This window comes from Leuresthes tenuis, unplaced genomic scaffold (assembly GCF_036924035.1).
Source record: "Leuresthes tenuis unplaced genomic scaffold, fLeuTen1.0.hap1 SCAF_11, whole genome shotgun sequence".
In the NCBI taxonomy this organism is placed as follows: Eukaryota; Metazoa; Chordata; class Actinopteri; order Atheriniformes; family Atherinopsidae; genus Leuresthes; species Leuresthes tenuis.
Genome location: NW_027325365.1, coordinates 2,111,870 through 2,132,182, shown reverse-complemented (window position 1 = coordinate 2,132,182; position 20,313 = coordinate 2,111,870). Strand labels below are relative to the sequence as shown.

The window sequence follows — 20,313 nt, the reverse complement described above, 5'->3', positions numbered from 1 at the left end:
AGGAAGGAACGAAGGAAGGAAGGAACGAAGGAAGGAAGGAAGGAAGGAAGGAAGGAAGGAAGGAAGGAAGGAAGGAAGGAAGGAAGGAAGGAAGGAAGGAAGGAAGGAAGGAAGGAAGGAAGGAAGGAAGGAAGGAAGGAAGGAAGGAAGGAAGGAAGGAAGGAAGGAAGGAAGGAAGGAAGGAAGGAAGGAAGGAAAAAGATAGATAGATAGTGTTACATTTCACATTGACAAGATGGATAGATATAAATATATAAAATATATAAAAATATAAGATTTGTTCCTATATTAATGAATAAACTCCTAAATGACTAACGATGCTGCAAAGCTACAAACCAGCATAGACAATAACTAACAGACTTGGAAGGGTCCCAAGTTAACTTAGCAGTTGCTTATTTCTTTAACGGAGTTATTTAAAAAGTAAAAGAGCAATACGAAGCCTGACAGAGCGCTCTGCGTTTCATCAGTCAGCCCATCGGCCGCCTTCTTTTATCACACTTTGTTTTTATCTTTGTTCCCACACCCTTCAAAACACACACAGACGCCCAACCAAAAACACTCAGCCAGTGGCTCGGTGAACATTTCAAAACTTTCCTGCACATTTAATGAGCTCCAGCCAAATCTTTCTGCTTCAGATGGGGGCGTGAGGCAAGAATGTAGACATCCCAGGCATGAAAAGGAACCAGAATACTGACAAACCTGCAAATCAAAGCTCAGAAAAGCTCAGAAAAGCTCAAATCATTCCTTTCCCATAATGCATCTCTGGTCCTCCTTTCTTGGGCGCAGGTAAAACAGCTAAATGATAAATCCCATCTATGTTCAATGTACAATTAAATGCATGAAATCAAATGAAACAGCTCGATTTCTTCTCTCTTTTAGCTGCATTACTACATTTTTACTGAAGACAATATTGTCTCGCAGCCTAAGCTAAGGATATATTACATTTATATTACATCTCAGCAAGATCCTCCATTCCCAGTGACCCTTATGCATCATAATACTGTAGCTCACAGTCATGTGACACTGGCTGCTACGGCAACGCTATGGCAATGCAAAACCTATAATCAGTCACTTTATCAGCTGCTGGCTGAATTTACCCCACATTTCTTCAGTCTGTGCCTTTTTCCTCTATTCTGCCCAAACATAAAGCGCTGGTTTGGGTGGAGTCGTGCTTTCTGAGCTCTGTTTTTGACCGAATACCAATAAAAATATTCTGGATTTGTGTCTGTATCCAAAAGACAGCTCTAATTACAAAAATGCACCAGTTGCAAATGCTTCTTTGGGTCTGTATCGGCTCAGATTCAGCTGTGGTTTAGTCCCAGAGATTCACTTTAAGCCTGAATAAACAACATTTCTGATATGAAATTGACCTTGCATACTTGCATGTGTGGCATGTTGGCTGCAGTTATTTGTTGTGAGCTTGTGGTGAAATGGAGCCGACTGCATCAGAGCGGTGCCTGAAGGCAACACTTCCTGTTCACGTAAGCATTCTTTTGTTTGATTCTGTTTATATCTGCAAGACGGCGAAGTCCTGACGAACACAAACAAATGCACAGACTCAAATATAGATTTAAAACACACAGCAGAAACCAAGCAGACTCATTCCAACTTTTCCTCTTCCTGCAGACAAACAACACCTGCTTTGGTCTCTTTTTATCCTGCAGGAGTGTCTGCACTAAGGAGCAGGGACTGTGGATGTGGTACTGCTTCAGGTGCATTAAACAGACACAACACATGCTGAAAGTATTTGGAAATAAGCTGTCAAATACATGCATTTTATGCAGAGGAATAACATGCAGCTGGAAGATGGAGGAAGACATGGAAAGAAACCATCCCTACACTGACTTTGAGGCTAACTGACTCTGTTCTTTACCCTTTCACAGCCTTAGAAAAACTAAGAAAACGTCCAATTTTACTCTACCGGATGCAGCTCCCACCGAGCTACTGATGATGTCATAACAACACGATTGATAAATCAATAGAAAAAACACATTCTAGGTCACAGGTTAAGTTTGCACGGCTTCAGGTGCATTAAACAGACACAACACATTCTGTATTTGGAAATAAGCTGTCAAATACATGCATTTTATGCAGAGGAATAACATGCAGCTGGAAGATGGAAGAAGACATGGAAAGAAACCATCTCTACACTGACTTTGAGGCTAACTGACTCTGTTCTTTACCCTTTCACAGCCTTAGAAACACTAAGAAAATGTATTACTTTCTCAGTTCTCTACTGGATGCAGCTCCCACCGAGCTACTGATGATGTCATAACAACACGATTGATAAATCAATAGAAAAAACACATTCTAGGTCACAGGTTAAGTTTGCACGGCTGCTCCTGAGGCTCTATGACAGGGATGTCAAACTCCGGCCCTCGAGGGCCGCTGTCCGGCAGGTTTTAGCTGCTTCCCTGCTTCAACGCACCTGAATCAGATCAATGCATCATTAGCAGACTTGTGCAGAACTTAACAATCTTTCAAAGAGATCCATTTAATCTGAAACATCTAAAACCTGCAGGACAGCGGCCCTCGAGGACCGGACTTTGACATATGTGCTCTATGATGATTACACAAGCAGGTAAAGTAGTCCCATTATACAGGAAACACTCCTAAAGTGTGTTAAAGCCAGTATTTGTATGTTTTGGCTTTAGTTGTTCAGTCGAAACTTCTTAAATTAGTCTTGGAACAGACAGAATAACACACACATGTGTGTGTCTATATGATGCATACAGGTATCTCTGGTATCTCTGTATGAATATTTATCTTTGTGTGTCTGAGTCAGACTCTTTATCACGACTCTGCTCCTGCATGCAGATCGGCAGGAGGCTGAGTGCCTGCCGTATATTTCCAGCCAAAGTTATTATTCCCAGCTGGAGGCAACGCAGTGAATAACAAAGAGAATCTACCATTTGTGCTGCCAGGGAAAGTCCAATCTGCAGCCTGCGATAACATTTTTACATCTCTGAAAACCTTCTGACGTTCGGCTTCAGGAGAGATAACAGCGAAACTTCAACACGTCCAATCAGGCGGCTTCATCTTCCTCCTCGGGGAGTTCCTCACGGTGCGCTGCACCCACACAAGTCTCAGCAGCGTTTTTAATTCACACCGTACAGGAGCAAGCTCTCCCTTCAGTTCATGCAGATTTCTGCACAGGCCAGCCTTAGTTTTTCAGCACAACATCCTCCAGACAAACCTTCTCCCTCTTCTTCTTCACTTTTGAGCTTGTTTTGGCACCGAATTCTTCAAGTTGGTCACGAACACAAATGCAAAAACATGGAGAATATTCCAGGAATCAAGGTCTTTACTGCTGATTATTTACAAAGAAAACTTTGGGTGTTCATTGAAACACGAGAAACATCTGTCACCACTGTATGTTCAGTCCATTCTGGGATGTTCTCTGTTCTGATCGCTAACTTTTCACCAAAGACATGTTTATCAACTTTAAAATCCACTTCAAAATAAACTATTCAGAAAGTATAAGAAGTTCAACTTTAAAGAGTTTAATTTCACTTCATTAAATCTGTAATAAACCTTCGGTAAATAGTCTGAAACTCATCTGTTTGACTGAAAACAGACATAATTACACCCTGCTGGCTCACATTTTTGCCTTTAATTACATTCCATGCAAATCTAAAGGTTTAATTAGCAGAAATATGATGTTGTACTAACTTCAGCCTCTTTCTTTAAAGGGAAAATCATTCATCTCATTTTGATTTGTAATGTTCAAGGCTGACAGGGCCTTAAATTTCCCTCCAGGCCTTGATTTATTGGTTTAATAATCAAAGCCAAAACATTAGATGCAGAACGTTTTTCTGAGGCTTTTAACGTGCAGCTGCGATCAAATAAGTCGAATCAGAAAATAAGTTCCTTCCTTAACATAAAACCTTCTGAGACGTCTTTCTTTAGCTGAAGAAGCTTTTGATTGAAGGCTGAAGATGAGCTCAGCTGCATCAATCAATTCCGTTTGTCCAATAAGGAAATAAACTGTTTTATAGGAAGAAATAATGTATTCATGTGAGCTGGTTTCCATGGTTAATTGATCCCAATTAGACTCAGAGCCTCAGAGGCATATTTATCTTAAAGTTGAGACTTCTCCGTATGTTTAGTTGTAAAGTCACAGCATCCTGACACATCCTGAACCCACATAAGATGCTTATTATCAGTTATAGAGCAAGCTTTGGGCCATGCTAACAATAAGCTGACTCCACTTTAACTCTGTTCTCCTCCAGGAGATCAGGACAGACGACGCTTTCCTTTTCCATCAGTCTGACAGCTGTGCTGCACACAGCTTTTAGGACCTCCGTCTTATGCAAGAGTTCGTTGCTGTAGCCCCGTTTCACAACTAGGTTCAGCAAAGAACGATTTTAAATAGGACTCCTCTCAGAGGGGCGGAGGAGCCGTGTTCAAGTAGATAATTAGAGTCAAAGAGCGTCTGAGTCTGCTCTGTTATCACCCACAGACTGGAAGTTATCTCTGAGCTTTGTCACCATCATATCATCAATATCCTCATGAGTTGCTGTGAAAACGACCTAAAATCTGTCCCAAATTTGTAGAAACTCACTCATGCTGAAGCGAAACAGCAAAAACAATAAGACAGACAGATGGGTAACATAAAAGCACAGCTGTCGCCGCCGCAGGGGCCAAAACATCATTATTCTATAAGCTTTAGCAGAAGGAAACAAGGGAGACTAGATAGTGGGACACTTAAGTGCTGATTATGCTCGCCACGCTGGTCACTGCACAAACAAACCGTGACGCCAACATGGCGCCGTAACTGCGTCCTTCTCTGCTAACAGTTAGGTTTTTAATAAAATAAACTGATTTCTTAGTGTCACAGCCCTGAAATAACACACAATAAGTGACTAACAGCTGCTCTCAGACTACATTTCATATGCTCGTGAATTAATTTAGAGTCCTGAAATGGTCGTGGGCTCAGCTGAAGCTACTTTCCCGCGATGTGTTTAACCTCCTCTGGGTTTTACTGTGGATCAACACAGTAAAACCCGGTCGCATTCCTTCCTGCTGAGTCCACTGCAGCTCGCTGCAGGTGGTGTGAGCTCACAAATGGTGCCTTGGCATGTCACAAATGATGGAAACTACTCATTAAATCAGGGCTTTAAAGCATGACATAAATCACGCCACTTGTCATCGATAGAATGGGAGCTGGAGAAATCCAATTCAAACATTTGTATTGGACATTTGCTGATATTCCGCATGTTTTATGCTCTCCATCTCATTTCCTGTCTCTCTATTTGGATGAGTTATATTCTTCAGCTTCTTGTTCATAACATTTCTGTCTCCATTTCGCAGTTATTTTTCTCTTCTCTATCTCATCTCTTCCTTTTCCTCTCTATCTGCTGACTCCGACAAGTATAATCTGCTCCTCTCACCCATCATTTCCACCCGAACCCCTCTTTTCATTTGTTCCTTCTTCCTTTTAATCTCTTCACTTGCAGTCATGACCCTGTTTTATCTCTCAGCTGCTCTCCTCTTCACTTTAATATCTTGTCTTTTTTTATCTCAGGTTTTCTTCCTTTTCTCTCCTGATCATTGCTATCCTCTCCTTCTCTTTTTTTCGCATTTTTCTCTTCTACATCCTTAATTTCAACTTTTCTTTTTCTCTCCTCGCCCCTGGTGGAGCAGAATTGCTTCTTGATACAGTTTGTTCTCTTGGCACTGACAGGTTTTAGATAAATGACTCCAATGAGACTATAAACACTCACCAGGCACACAGTTACCATGAGTGTGAGTGTGCATAATGGAGGGTGTTAATATGCCTTAGAGAATATTGGTATTATGTGTCATACTCTCTCCTGGCCGGCTGAAGAGGCTGATTCATCACAATCAAACTGTGTATTCACCAAACAGCTGCTCTTCATGCTCAGTTTCCTTTCCCCGAAGACAGAAATCTGATTTATAAGAGGGATAGCAGCTCTCCAACCCAACCAAAGGCAGCTCCACAGAGCCGTGGTTCTGCTCTTCTATCCTTTGTATTTGCAGGAATTTGTTCTCTTTCTTTAATCTCTCAGATTATGTGTCTCTGAGAGGGTGAAGGATGGATGATATCTGGTAAGAAGCCACTTGGAATCTTAGATCTTAACGTATCTTAACGTTTTGCCATCCAATAAGCACAAGGCAGCACTGTTCGGTAACTATGGAGACAGGATGTACATTTAAAATGATCATAAATATTATTCATCACAATAACATTTGGTTAATCTTAGTATAAATAGCTCTGCTCAAGGCGTCATTTTTCCTTACTTAAGATGCATGTAATTAACTTTAAAGAGTACAGAAAAGGACTCATCACACAATTCAAACTGCAGATGAGTCATAATGTTCTCAAACGGGAACAAACGAGCGTGTTACATGCAGGTAGCTCACCTCACATGTGCGTCACTTTCAGGATCAATCGAATGATCCTGTCAGAGGATGTCTGACCTGTTGAAGGAGGAGGATTTTTCAGCAGGCGCTTCCTCTCAGTGACGACAGAACACAGCGAGGACCTGGCTTTAACGCACTGTGTGAGTCAGACATGTTTAAAGTCACCTTGTGGCCTCGCTTCTGAGCAACATCAGAACCAATCTTGGGCTGCACTGACATACCCTGGCATTTTAAAAGCTCTGACTCTGACAGGCTCAGCGGCCTTGATGTAATGGACTGTGGTTTAAGGTTATATAAAACAGGGTCCTATCTATAAAACCCCTCAGGGAAGAAATAACAGCCACCTGACAGCCTGTATTTCACAGCAGATGGAATAGTGTCATCACTTGAAATCATTTAAAAAGCTAAAAGATCTGTGAGAAATCAGAGTGTGAGGACTATAAAACATATTAAGAATTTGCAAGAGAATAAATTTCACTTAAGAAAAGAAAATTAAACGCAGCCTTGAACTTTCAAGCAAAAGAACTGTTGTCTTTCCAGTTGAATGAAAAGTCCTTGTGTTATAGGTTCCCTTTGGTTTTCTCTCACTGAAATGCATGAATCAGAGAAGAGTTTATATCCGTCACCACAATAAAACCAGCCTTAAAGGGGAACTCCGGTGTTTTTAAACCTTATTTCTGGCATGAAATACGTTCATCTACTCACCGAGAACAGTTTGGTGAAAGTCGGCGTCCTTCGGAAGATATTTAGATAACTGGAGATCCATATAACGGAGTGAACGGGGCTTAGAGGATGCAGCCTCTAAATAAGGCATTATCTGTCTTTATTTCACCAATACTTTAAGAAGAATGAATGAATGAACGTGTGCTATAGCTCTGTTAGCTCATAGCTGCTGTTATGTGGCTACTTGCAGCTATAGGAGAGCTAACGGAGGGATTTCTACACAGGCACTCTACTGGGACCACTTCATCCACACGCCCCCCTGCAGCACAGTTTATTCACTCCGTGCTCTGTGACAGTCGGCTAACTTCACACAGAGTTTGCTGCTGATAGTTTTGTGCAACATGGCAGGATATTTATCAGATTTTGACGACGTGAACGACGACTTTGAGTAAGATGGACGTTCTTACCGGAGGGAATGAGCTGTGCTGCAGGGGGGCGTCGATGATGTCATCCCAGCAGAAAGCCCTCTATAAGCCCCCCGATAGCCGCCAATAACAACAACACAGAGCTATGAGCTAACAGAGCTATGAGCTAACAGAGCTATAGCACACGTTCATTCATTCATTCTTCTTAAAGTATTGGTGAAATAAAGACAGATAATGCCTTATTTAGAGGCTGCATCCTCTAAGCCCCGTTCACTCCGTTATATGGATCTCCAGTTATCTAAATATCTTCCGAAGGACGCCGACTTTCACCAAACTGTTCTCAGTGAGCAGATGAACGTATTTCATGCCAGAAATAAGGTTTAAAAATACCAGAGTTCCCCTTTAAGCAGAAGACATTATGACTCTTTTTCAAAGATGGACTGGAAATGTTGAACTACAAGTTCTACAAAGTGATCTCACGACACAACGATCAATGCTTTCATTGATCAGCAGCGCTGTCACAAACATTCAACATTCAAACCTCTTTTAGACTCCTTCCTCTTTCTAAATGCGGAGACACAACTTACATCTAACATTCTGCTCTGTATTAGTCAATAAAAATGACCAATATCTTAAAGATTAAATAGCTTTTGTCAGCTTTGTACAACACACAAATGATTTATCAGAAAGGTCTTCGCCGCTGTTTGGTTTACTGTCCTTTAAACTAAAGGATTCACACACTCACACTCGCTCCTGGGGTCACTTCAGAGTCCCCAACTCGCCAAACATACATGTTTTTGGTGGTGGGGGGAGACCCACACCTGCAGAGAACATGCAAACTCCACACAGGGAGTGAGGTGAAAGCGTTAACCACCAGCAAGGCAGCTGCAGCGTTCAATACAAACAGACGAGTCGGATTAGCGTGTCTCTTGTCTGCATTGATCCTCACACTGGTGACAACAGAATTGATTCTTGTGAAGTACAGAGGATCCACCCTGGAGGTTGCACTCAGTCTTTAACCTGTGTGATATCAGCTTAACCAGCGAGTGTAGTCACAGGACATTTTACACTTATATGCAGTACATTGGATGTCTGCTCACATACGTTACTGGAAATATCTCCTGCAGATTTCCACGCTGACGTAGTTTCAAACTCTTATCAGATATTATTTCTTATCATTGAGAGAATCTGTGATAAATCATCAATCAGTTCATGAACTGACAGAAAATTAGCAGTTTTTAGCTGTTTTAAAATCGAGGGGCATTTTTCTGCATATGATTTGACTATAAAGTAGTGTTTTTCGAACAGGACTTTGACCATTTTACTTAAAGGGGAACGCCGGTATTTTTAAACCTTATTTCTGGCATGAAATACGTTCATCTGCTCACTGAGAACAGTTTGGTGAAAGTCGGCGTCCTTCTGAAGATATTTAGATAACTGGAGATCCATATAACGGAGTGAACGGGGCTTAGAGGATGCAGCCTCTAAATAAGGCATTATCTGTCTTTATTTCACCAATACTTTAAGAAGAATGAATGAATGAACGTGTGCTATAGCTCTGTTAGCTCATAGCTGCTGTTATGTGGCTACTTGCAGCTATAGGAGAGCTAACGGAGGGATTTCTACACAGGCACTCTACTGGGACCACTTCATCCACACGCCCCCCTGCAGCACAGTTTATTCACTCCGTGCTCTGTGACAGTCGGCTAACTTCACACAGAGTTTGCTGCTGATAGTTTTGTGCAACATGGCAGGATATTTATCAGATTTTGACAACGTGAACGAGGACTTTGAGTAAGATGGACGTTCTTACCGGAGTGAATAAACTGAGCTGCAGGGGGGCATTGATGACCTCATCGATGACGTCGATGAGTGTGTAGAAAGCCTCTATAAGCCCCCCGATAGCCGCCAATAACAACAACACAGCAGCTATGAGCTAACAGAGCTATAGCACTCCGGTAAGAACGTCCATCTTACTCAAAGTTGTCGACCACGTGGTCAGAATCTGATAAATATCCTGCCATGTTGCACAAAACTATCAGCAGCTAACTCTGTGTGAAGTTAGCCGACTGTCACAGAGCACGGAGTGAATAAGCTGTGCTGCAGGGGGGCGTGTGGATGAAGTGGTCCCAGTAGAGTGCCTGTGTAGAAATCCCTCTGTTAGCTCTCCTATAGCTGCAAGTAGCCACATAACAGCAGCTATGAGCTAACAGAGCTATAGCACACGTTCATTCATTCATTCTTCTTAAAGTATTGGTGAAATAAAGACAGATAATGCCTTATTTAGAGGCTGCATCCTCTAAGCCCCGTTCACTCCGTTATATGGATCTCCAGTTATCTAAATATCTTCCGAAGGACGCCGACTTTCACCAAACTGTTCTCGGTGAGCAGATGAACGTATTTCATGCCAGAAATAAGGTTTAAAAACATCGGAGTTCCCCTTTAACACTTTAAAGAGCCTAGAAGTATTCTTTGATGACACAAAAGTCTCAGGACGCAGTAACTTGGAAGTCATTCATCACAGTAGGAAGCCTTCTGCTGTGAGGACATAGATAGTGGGGTCTGCCACTCTAATTAAGACTCTGTTTGAAATTAGCAGTAATCATCAGTCTCTAACCTGTATTTTTCTGTTTGAGCTCAGCTGACATGAAGCACACACTGCAACTGTTAGACATAAAGTGTTAAGAATGATTAAAAGCCCATTTTCAGCTCATTGTGTTACCTAGAAAGCTGTACATGGTGTGTTAATATCGTTTAAAAAAGTAAAGATTTGTTGCCTTCATCCCTTTTCCTTTGTGAAATTCCTCATCAGGTAATTTAAGGACAACCTTGAGGTTTTGTAACTGATGTTCTCAGAGTGAACCGTCACTTTGGAAAGCTTCATCCTGGCTGTATGGCTGCTTTCCAACACTTAAAGCACCGCTGGCCGGTTTAACTCCTGTTTATGTGTTGATTTACTTGTTCATAGCCACTGAAAGTCTCTCCATTCAAAGCACAAAGCATGCTGTCATTATTCAAAATGAGAAACAATGAGCTTCAACCTTTGAACCTTTTAAACAGTCATTATCACTTCATGCCAGTCACATAAATATGACTATTAGAAAGGTAAGTAAAGCCAGTTTACATCCATCGACTGTAACAACAAGGTGTGAGACGGAGGTTTGCCAAAATGTTGCCATACAGACAGACATCCCCCCACCTGTGGCTTTAATAATGAGCCGAAATACGCCTGAAAATCCCCTGAAACTTTGTAGATTGACCTCAAAACAGCAGACGTGCCAAGATTCTCACAGAGTTCCATGTGTTTTCCAGGGAGAACGATTAAAACTCCACCAAACATCAACAATCTTTGCTACACTGAAGTGGTTTCCAGCTGCGATACTTGCCAAACGTGGTTTTATTAAGCACTGACCGTGCAGCGATCCCAAAATATCGATGTCCCCTCTTTAATTTTGGGCCTTTTCAAAGTCAGGTCGTCTTTTAAGAGCTTTGTTTTTCTGAGCTACAGACACACTGACCAGTGCCCAAACCTCAGGATGCCACTGTGGTCTACATACTGATGTGAGCAGAATCTTGTGGCTTGTAAATCTTGAATGGCCCACTTGTCAGATTCAGACCCTCATGGGACACCAAAACTTAATGGATGGCTTCCAGCGAATAGCAACAAACCTCTGAAGTCTAGACTGGTCCAGACAGTGGGAGGTGTAATGAATGTGCTTGCCAGAGAGTATGATCTATACACCAAGTAGCTGAATAGTTTCTCCAGCTGAGAAACCAACACACACACAGATGTTCCAGGTGTGGGTTTCTTTTGTTGAAAACACCTAGCATACGTTGTTGGAAAGCTTTGTCAGATACAGCAATGACGGCTAAGCTGTTTCTGTTTATGTATTTAGCATTTCAGGGATCATCTGCCCTAAAGCTCAGGCTGACAGACAAGGAGCTGAAGATCGAGACAGAAACACAGGAGTAAAAAGTGGGGCTTGTTGATATCAAACTGGGAATATTATGGTGCTTGGATAGGAGCAAACTCATCAGCCGAAGAGCAACCATTAGATTTGTAGCTCTGATAAAGAATTACTTCTGTGGATTGTGTTTCATCTCATTAAAACTGGACCAGCTTTACTAACTGCTTCCAGTTCTGATTCTAACTTTTCTTCTTATCCCATCTTCTGTTTGCTATTGCTCAAAAACTAATAATATGTCATTTCAAAGGCTTCAGGAATAATCTAATTTAAACTAAGATGATGAATAGGGCAACCATTACACTCTCTATGTCTGCATTAATGCAAGCAAGCGAGGCCTCCCCTGAAAAGGATGAGGTCAAGATGTTTCTGTTTCTGTATTTATCAGAGGCTTTTATCCAAAGCGACTTACAAATGAAGATATAACAGCTTTATAAAAAGATAACAATAAGCTCCATAGAAGGAACCCAGGAGTCCGACTCTGTCAGAGGGGACAGAGTAGAGATAGGGTGCAGGCATAGAAGGAAGAGCAGAAAGATGAAGTGCAGTGATAGAGGGGGGAGGGAAGTACAAGGTAAGTGCTGGGATAGGAGATGCTCTCTGAAGAGCTGGGTTTTCAGGAGCTTCTTGAAGATAGACAGGGACGCCCCTGTTCTGGTAGCGCTCGGTAGGTCATTCCACCATCGTGGGACGACACATGAACAGAGTTTGGATTGTCTTAGGCGTGGTGTAGGAGCTGCTAGACGACAATCCTGGGACCAACGGAGGGACCCAGTTGGGACAGAAGCCTTTGCAAGAGCATTCAAGTAGATGGAGCCGTTCCATTAAGCTCTTTGTAGCTAACATCAGGGACTTGGATCTGATGCAGGCGGCTAAGGGCAGCCAGAGGAGCTCAATGAACAGAGGGGGGACGTGTTCTTTTAGGCTGATCCAAGACCAGACGCACCGCCGCGTTCTGGACCATCTGCAGAGGTTTCACAGGCTGGAGACCAGTTAGGAAACCAGTTAGGAGACCAGTTAGGAAACCAGTTAGGAAACCAGTTAGGAGACCAGTTAGGAAACCAGTTAGGAGACCAGTTAGGAGAGCAGTTAGGAGACCAGTTAGGAAACCAGTTAGGAGACCAGTTAGGAAACCAGTTAGGAGACCAGTTAGGAGACCAGTTAGGAAACCAGTTAGGAGAGCAGTTAGGAGACCATTTAGGAGACCAGTTAGGAAACCAGTTAGGAGACCAGTTAGGAGACCAGTTAGGAAACCAGTTAGGAGACCAGTTAGGAAACCAGTTAGGAGACCATTTAGGAGACCAGTTAGGAGACCAGTTAGGAAACCAGTTAGGAGAGCAGTTAGGAAACCAGTTAGGAGACCATTTAGGAGACCAGTTAGGAAACCAGTTAGGAGACCAGTTAGGAAACCAGTTAGGAGACCAGTTAGGAGACCAGTTAGGAGACCATTTAGGAGACCAGTTAGGAAACCAGTTAGGAGACCAGTTAGGAAACCAGTTAGGAGACCATTTAGGAGACCAGTTAGGAGACCAGTTAGGAAACCAGTTAGGAGAGCAGTTAGGAAACCAGTTAGGAGACCATTTAGGAGACCAGTTAGGAGACCATTTAGGAGACCAGTTAGGAGACCAGTTAGGAAACCAGTTAGGAGAGCAGTTAGGAAACCAGTTAGGAGACCATTTAGGAGACCAGTTAGGAAACCAGTTAGGAGACCAGTTAGGAAACCAGTTAGGAGACCAGTTAGGAAACCAGTTAGGAGACCAGTTAGGAGACCATTTAGGAGACCAGTTAGGAAACCAGTTAGGAGACCAGTTAGGAAACCAGTTAGGAGACCATTTAGGAGACCAGTTAGGAGACCAGTTAGGAAACCAGTTAGGAGAGCAGTTAGGAAACCAGTTAGGAGACCATTTAGGAGACCAGTTAGGAAACCAGTTAGGAGACCAGTTAGGAGACCAGTTAGGAGACCATTTAGGAGACCAGTTAGGAAACCAGTTAGGAGACCAGTTAGGAGAGCAGTTAGGAGAGCAGTTAGGAAACCAGTTAGGAGAGCGTTGCAGGAGTCCAGGTGGGAGATGACCATGGCCTGCAGCAGGAGCTGGGGGGCATGTTGGGTCAGGTATGGTCTGATCTTTCTTATGTTCAGTAATGCAAAGCGGCTGAACGAGCAACCGAGGTAACGGGATCCTTGAAGGTTAGTTGGTCATCAATCATGACACCCAAGTTTGTAGCAAGCTTTGATGGAGCAAGAGATTCAGTTTGGATGCAGATGCTGTGTAGTATGGTTGGTTTGGCTGGGAAGACAAGCAGCTCAGTTTTTGGGAGGTTAAGTTGGAGGTGATGGGCTTTCATCCATGTTGATGTGTCAGAGAGACAGTCTGAGAGGTAACCAAGGTAACGGGATCTTTAAAGCTGTGACTTAAGCAACCGTCAAACACAAATTCTGACCAACAAGGACCAGATTAACTGCACTGGGCAAATCAGAAGAAACAGTAAAATCTGCTTTATTTAAACAATGACCCGTTGACCTGAGAACAGTCAGGAGCAGGAAATTTATCAACGACACGCGTGAATGTGACGCTGCTTATTTCTTATTTCTTTAGCTGGAATAAAAAAAATAAAAGACTTAAAGCTTAACTTAAAGCATTTCCACACATGACAGTGATGTAGAAGGTCCTGGCTTCAACATTATGTGTGTGAAGGTCTGCTGAACAGCTCAAGGAAAGGCCTAACAGCTCATAATCTACATTTAATACATATCACTGGTAAACCCCTGATATCACATTTCCTGTGCACATAATTGCTCAATTTCAGTAGAACCTCATGGTAAAGAGAAAGGGGGAAGATTACCCCCATATGGACAGTATCAGTCAGAGCTTCCTCTCAATCCTGAGCAACAATTATCTCAAAGTGGTCCACAAATGTCAGCTAGGAATGAAAATGTTATCTTTAATGTCAGCAGAACAGACATTAATCAGCTGGGGCTTCTGATATGAACACACTCATTGGTTGCTTACAATGACCTCAAACTCAATAGCATATTCACTTGTCCTCTCTTTGTTAACAAATTAACAATGTTTTCAGGACTAGTTTTTTCCAGCTGCGTCTCCTGGCCAAAGTTAAAATGTTTTAAAGCCTCCCTGCCCTAATAAGTTCAAGGTTAAACTACAGCAATGCACTTTATGTCTCCCAGACTTCTCTCAGTCGCCTTCAACTGGTGCAAAATGCTGCTTTTAACCAACACTAACAGACCTGTGCACATCACTCCTGTTCTTAACTCCCTTCACTGGCTTCCTGTCCTTCATAGAACTGATTTTAAACTTTTAAAGTTTGGTTTTAAAGCTCTTAACAGCCTCACCCCATCGTATTTATCTGAGCTTTTAACTGTAACCCTGGCAGAGCTCTGAGGTCAACAAATCAACTTTTGTTGGAAGTGTTCAGGTCAAAATACAAGCCCTGGGGTGCCCCCAGGCTCTGGAATAAGCTCCCCCCCGAGATGCATCTTATTTCTGACCTGGGCCTCTTTAAATCTGGGCTAAAAACCTACTTATTTCAGATGGCTTTTAATACCCAGTAGTATGGTGACACTTTTATATTATCTTATTAAATTTTACTGTATTTTATTGCGTTTACTGTTATTTTACTGTTTTTTACTTATTCTTTTCTAAATTTATTATCTGCTGTAAAGCACTTTGGTACCGAAATGGATTCTTGTAAAGGGCTGTAGAAATAAATTACATTTACATTTGTTAATACAACAAAAGCTGGCATCGTTTTGCTTGGTTTTCCACAGAGAGCCAAGTGCCAAACTGTCTTTGTTGCTAAGTTTAAAGTTTTATTGGATCTGTAACATCACTGAGAGGGAGGAGGATGAAACTGAATACTGTAAATAACTCAATTTTCTTCAATCATCTTCTCTTGGTTGCAATAAGACTGGCTACCTCTTAATCACTCGAATAGGCTGCAGCTCCACCAGTGAAAAAAAGCCTGTTTTGGATGGATGATACACAGTTTTCTTTGTTAAATGAATGCTTGAACAACACAAACCATGTTGATGTCAGACATTAAATTTCCACGAGACAGAAACAAGCTAACAGATATATTCGAATTACAGGGAAACTTACACTAATGTGTGAAAGGATGACTGCAGAAGAACTTAAAGTTCTATAAAGAAAATAAAAGTGGGAAGTAATGACTAGAAATGCTGAGTCGTGCCGGCTCTTAGATCTTATTGCTTCTACTCTCTCTGCTCACATTAAGCCCGGCTGCTGCGTGTATAACAAATGGAAACCGGAGAGATTAAAAGTGCAACGGGAAAAGGATTACTCCTCAAAAAAAACTGCTGGTTCAGACTCGACCCGTATGACAGCATTTGTCACACTGTATATTCATAATTTAACCCATTTAGCATAAACATATTAAATCAGCCATGAATGCAACATTTGTCACAGCTGGAAAAACATATAAAGACTTACTGGGCGCTCACAACCGGCCGCCTCTGCTGCCGAACATATTTAATAATTAATCTATACATCTCCATGGTTTTTACTCTCGCTCTGCACCTTTTCCGCCTTCAGAATCCAGCTGTGTCGCATCGCTGCTCATTTGCATAAACTGGAGCCTCAACTTTCGGAGATCAGTCAGATCAGCTGCAGCCGGACTCACAGGATTTAAGCTGAAGCACTCAGAAAAGCGGTAAATATGGGCTGGATAGCAGAGGTTAGCATTTTGTTGATCTTTAGATAAAAGCAGACCCCCTCTCTACCTTTAAGATCAGGCTGAAACTTTCCTTTCTGATAAAGCTTATAGTTAGGGATGGCTCAGGTGAGCCTGAAACATCCCATAGTTCTGCTGCTATAGGCCCAGCCTGCTGGGGGACCTCATCTGTCACACCTTTCCTCACTTTGCTCTCTTTTCCCCCTGTTTAACTTCTCAAATGATTTTATGTCCATGTGACATTATTGTGGTTATTAACTTGTGTTTCCCTGTTCCAGCAGGTATCCTTTGAATGGTTGTTCCATGGTTTTTACTCTCGCTCTGCACCTTTCCGCCTTCAGAATCCAGCTGTGTCGCATCGCTGCTCATTTGCATAAACTGGAGCCTCAACTTTCGGAGATCAGTCAGATCAGCTGCAGCCGGACTCACAGGATTTAAGCTGAAGCACTCAGAAAAGCGGTAAATATGGGCTGGATAGCAGAGGTTAGCATTTTGTTGATCTTTAGATAAAAGCAGACACCCTCTCTACCTTTAAGATCAGGCTGAAACTTTCCTTTCTGATAAAGCTTATAGTTAGGGATGGCTCAGGTGAGCCTGAAACATCCCATAGTTCTGCTGCTATAGGCTTAGACTGCTGGGGGACCTCATCTGTCCCACCTTTCCTCACTTTGCTCTCTTTTCCTCCTGTTTAATTTCTAAATGATTTTATGTCCATGTGACATTATTGTGGTTATTAACTTGTGTTTCCCTGTTCCAGCAGGTATCCTTTGAATGGTTGTTCCATGGTTTTTACTCTCGCTCTGCACCTTTCCGCCTTCAGAATCCAGCTGTGTCACATCGCTGCTCATTTGCATAAACTGGAGCCTCAACTTTCGGAGCTCAGAACGCCGGCCGCTCATCGGCGCCAGCTTAGGTTGAAAATTAATGGCAGCTGGTCACCATCGGCCGCTCAAGAGGCTTCTTAATTCAGCTGAACATTCAACAGGCGCACTTTGCACGTAAAGCTCTTTATAACATGTGTGGCTCCTGAAAACCAAGCCATATTTCTCAAAAATCTCAACCAGAGGCCCACGCTAAAATGGCTGAAAGGACCTACTTGAGTACATGGGTGGAACCGTTGATCTGTGTGGCTGTGCAGGTGTTGGTGGGAGCCAGGATGGACGACCTGCGGTACCTCTTCTTCCCACAGCAAAGGATGATGAGGAAGGCACGGCGGAAGGACTTGTTGAGGAAGGCATAGAGGATCGGGTTCAGCATGGAGTTGATGTAACCCAGCCACAGGCAGGCGATCCACAGCTGCTCGGGTACTGTGTAGTTTATGAACGGGTCCACCACATTAGTGACAAAGAACGGCGCCCAACAGAGGCAGAAACAGCCCATGATGATGCAGAGGGTCTTTGCTGCCTTGGTTTCTGTTCGCATGCGGTGGTTGCGTTGATGGTCAGCAGAATCTGCACCCGCCGCAGCTCCTCCCGCCCGCTGCAGCACGCTGATCTGCAGAGCGTGCGCTCGAGCTGTGATGTAGATCCTCTGGTAAGCCAGCACCATGAGGACCAGAGGGATGTAGAAGGCTACCAGGGAGCAGGTCAGGGCGTATGGCTTGTTGACCATGAAGACACAGGAGGTGGAGTTGTTGCCCCCGCTGAGGCGTTTCTCCTCAATCTGGAAAAGAAGAAAAAGGGAAATATGAGGCACCTTCATGTGACTTGATTCAGTGTGAAACGCGGTTCATTTTATCATCATCATTCTGTTGTTTCAGGTGCCATAAAACATCAGCTTTGAAACACTTTTTAAAAAGAGATTTTGATGAGTTTAGAGATTCTTATTGTCTGCATCAGAAGATGCATCCTCTGTTTTTTCTGTAGAAGCTCTCAAGTGTTTGTTTTAGTCTCTTTCTACCTTTAAGATCAGGCTGAAAACTTTCCTTTTTGACACTGATTGTCTGTCATGTACAGCCCCCTGTATGCTTCACCAAAGCTATATGCTAACATATGTTAGCTATATGCCTTCTCTGACTCATTCTGCAGAAGAAGGGAAGCTCTGCTGAGAGAAGGAATCATTAATCACAGCGAGATTCCTCTCGATCATCTAACCTCTGTGGCAAAACCGCAGCTCAGAGCTATGAGATAAATACCAGATAAATCTGCTGAATGAAAGCTGCACTCCCCCACGAGCAGATCTTATGAAGGAGTTGGCATATTTAAGTGTATAATGTTCCGTATATATCTGTGTGTGTTGAGCTCTTCGGATCTCCTGCTTGAAAGTGCACGACTGAACGATAGAGTATGTAAACAGAATGGACATTCATTGCTAATTGATGCTTTGTGCATGTACATGCAGTTGAATGCACTCACACAAACACTTCACAACAAGAAATGGATTTATTGAACTGGGTCAGTCAAAGGTTCCCAGGCTGAAAGGCTCACTGCTGAAAACTATGTTGCAATTAACTCGAGCGTTTTTTTTACATGTCCGGCTACATGTGGCTAATTTTCCTAGCTTAACGCGCCCAGGAGCATCAATGCTGTGATGCTCAGCCTTTTCTGAACACCTGAAGAATAATTCAACCTAAATATGGTCCCTTTGGGTTGGATCTGTCAGCTCACACCTTGACCCCTCCTGACCTTTGTGACGTAACGTCGTAGGCTCTGAGTTCTCCACTGAAACACACCCAAAGTCTGCCTCTTGTCACCCGTTTTTGGCCAGTTTTGGAGCCAGAACTAACTGGCTTCACTGAATATTTAAACGTCTCTAATTAGACCCACAGAGAGCCCCCGCTGCAGCGCAGCCCTGACCTCACACTGCTGTTGTCTTCAGCTTCGCTTTGCGTGCATTAGAAAAGGAGGAAGGGGGACGTATTTGTGTGTGACGCACCGTCTTTGACTTCTGTTCAGAAGCAGCTAAAACTAACCTTAGCTAACATTAAGGCAAAGGTTATTCTCTTTAAGCCTTAATTGTCTTTGTCTTTAACCACTTTGCTTCATTTATTTAACTAAGATACTTTACTTTGAACTGATCACATATCAGTATATTCTATATTTATATAATTTATCAGCCTGATATCATGTAATGTAATGTAAATGTAATTTATTTCTACAGCCCTTTACAACAATCCATTTCGGTACCAAAGGGCTTTACAGCAGATAATAAATAAAGAAAAGAATAAGTACAAAACAATAAAATACAGCAAAATTGAATAAGATAATATAAAAGAGTCTCCATACTACTGGGTATTAAAAGCCATCTGAAATAAATATGTTTTTAGCCTAGATTTAGGTCAGAAATAAGACACATCTCGGGGGGGGGGGGCTTATTCCAGAGACTGGGGAAAGCAACAGAAAAGGCTCTGTCACCCCAGGGCTTGTATTTTTATTATTATTATTGTATTATTATTATTATCATGGTGAATTTCATATTATACTTGTTCTTATTGCACCAAACTTATTGCTTAACAGTAAATATAAAGTACTAAGTACAGTTGTTCTAAAAATGCCTTTTTAAGTTGCACTTTAAGTTTGTGTTTTTCATTAATTATGTTAAAAAGAAGATATTATGCCTATATATATGATATTTAATCATTTAAAAGTGCTGATAAACAAAAAGACCAAACTTATGTTTATTTTTCTTGTCTTTTTTCTTTTTTCTGAGCCGAAAAATGATCCGAACCGTGAGTTTTTGAGCCTTTTTAGAAACTATTTACTCCACAAACAGGACGCTTAATGCAGACAAAGCTACTTCACATTTATGGCCTTTTCGTCCGTCTGTCTCTGACATGTTGATGTTGTTTCCATGGAAATTTATGAAGTATTTCTTCCCTTTTCTAAACAATGCAGCTCAAGGCTGTAATTTCTTTCACAGTAACAGTTTTTGAAAAACATCTTCTGTTCATCTTGTCTCTCTTGTGCTATTTCTCCATCTCCAGTAAACAGAAGTGCTCTGTTCTGCCATAAATCTCCAAATCTCCAGCTGGGATGTAAAATGTATTGGACTGCATAGGCAAGGCAAGTTAAGGCAATTTTATTCGTATCGAGCATTTCATACACAACTAAATGTGCTTTAGAAAGCAGGAAATAAATAACAGATTGAAAGGATGAAAGAATAAAAACAAAACAAGAGAATAAAACCGGAACCAGAAGTAGTGCAAGATAGAATTAATAAAATGC

The 20,313-nt window shown here is 42.2% G+C and overlaps 1 protein-coding gene across 2 annotated transcripts in view; it reads right to left on the bottom strand.

Annotated features, from left to right (window-relative positions):
• Positions 1–20,313, bottom strand: part of htr4 (5-hydroxytryptamine receptor 4) — a 189,614-nt gene that overhangs the window by 34,826 nt on the left and 134,475 nt on the right. For both annotated transcript variants that reach the window (XM_072396320.1, XM_072396321.1), the window contains exon 6: positions 17,247–17,812. In XM_072396320.1, coding sequence (XP_072252421.1) covers positions 17,247–17,812 — 566 coding nt within the window. The remainder of the gene's footprint in view (positions 1–17,246; positions 17,813–20,313) is intronic.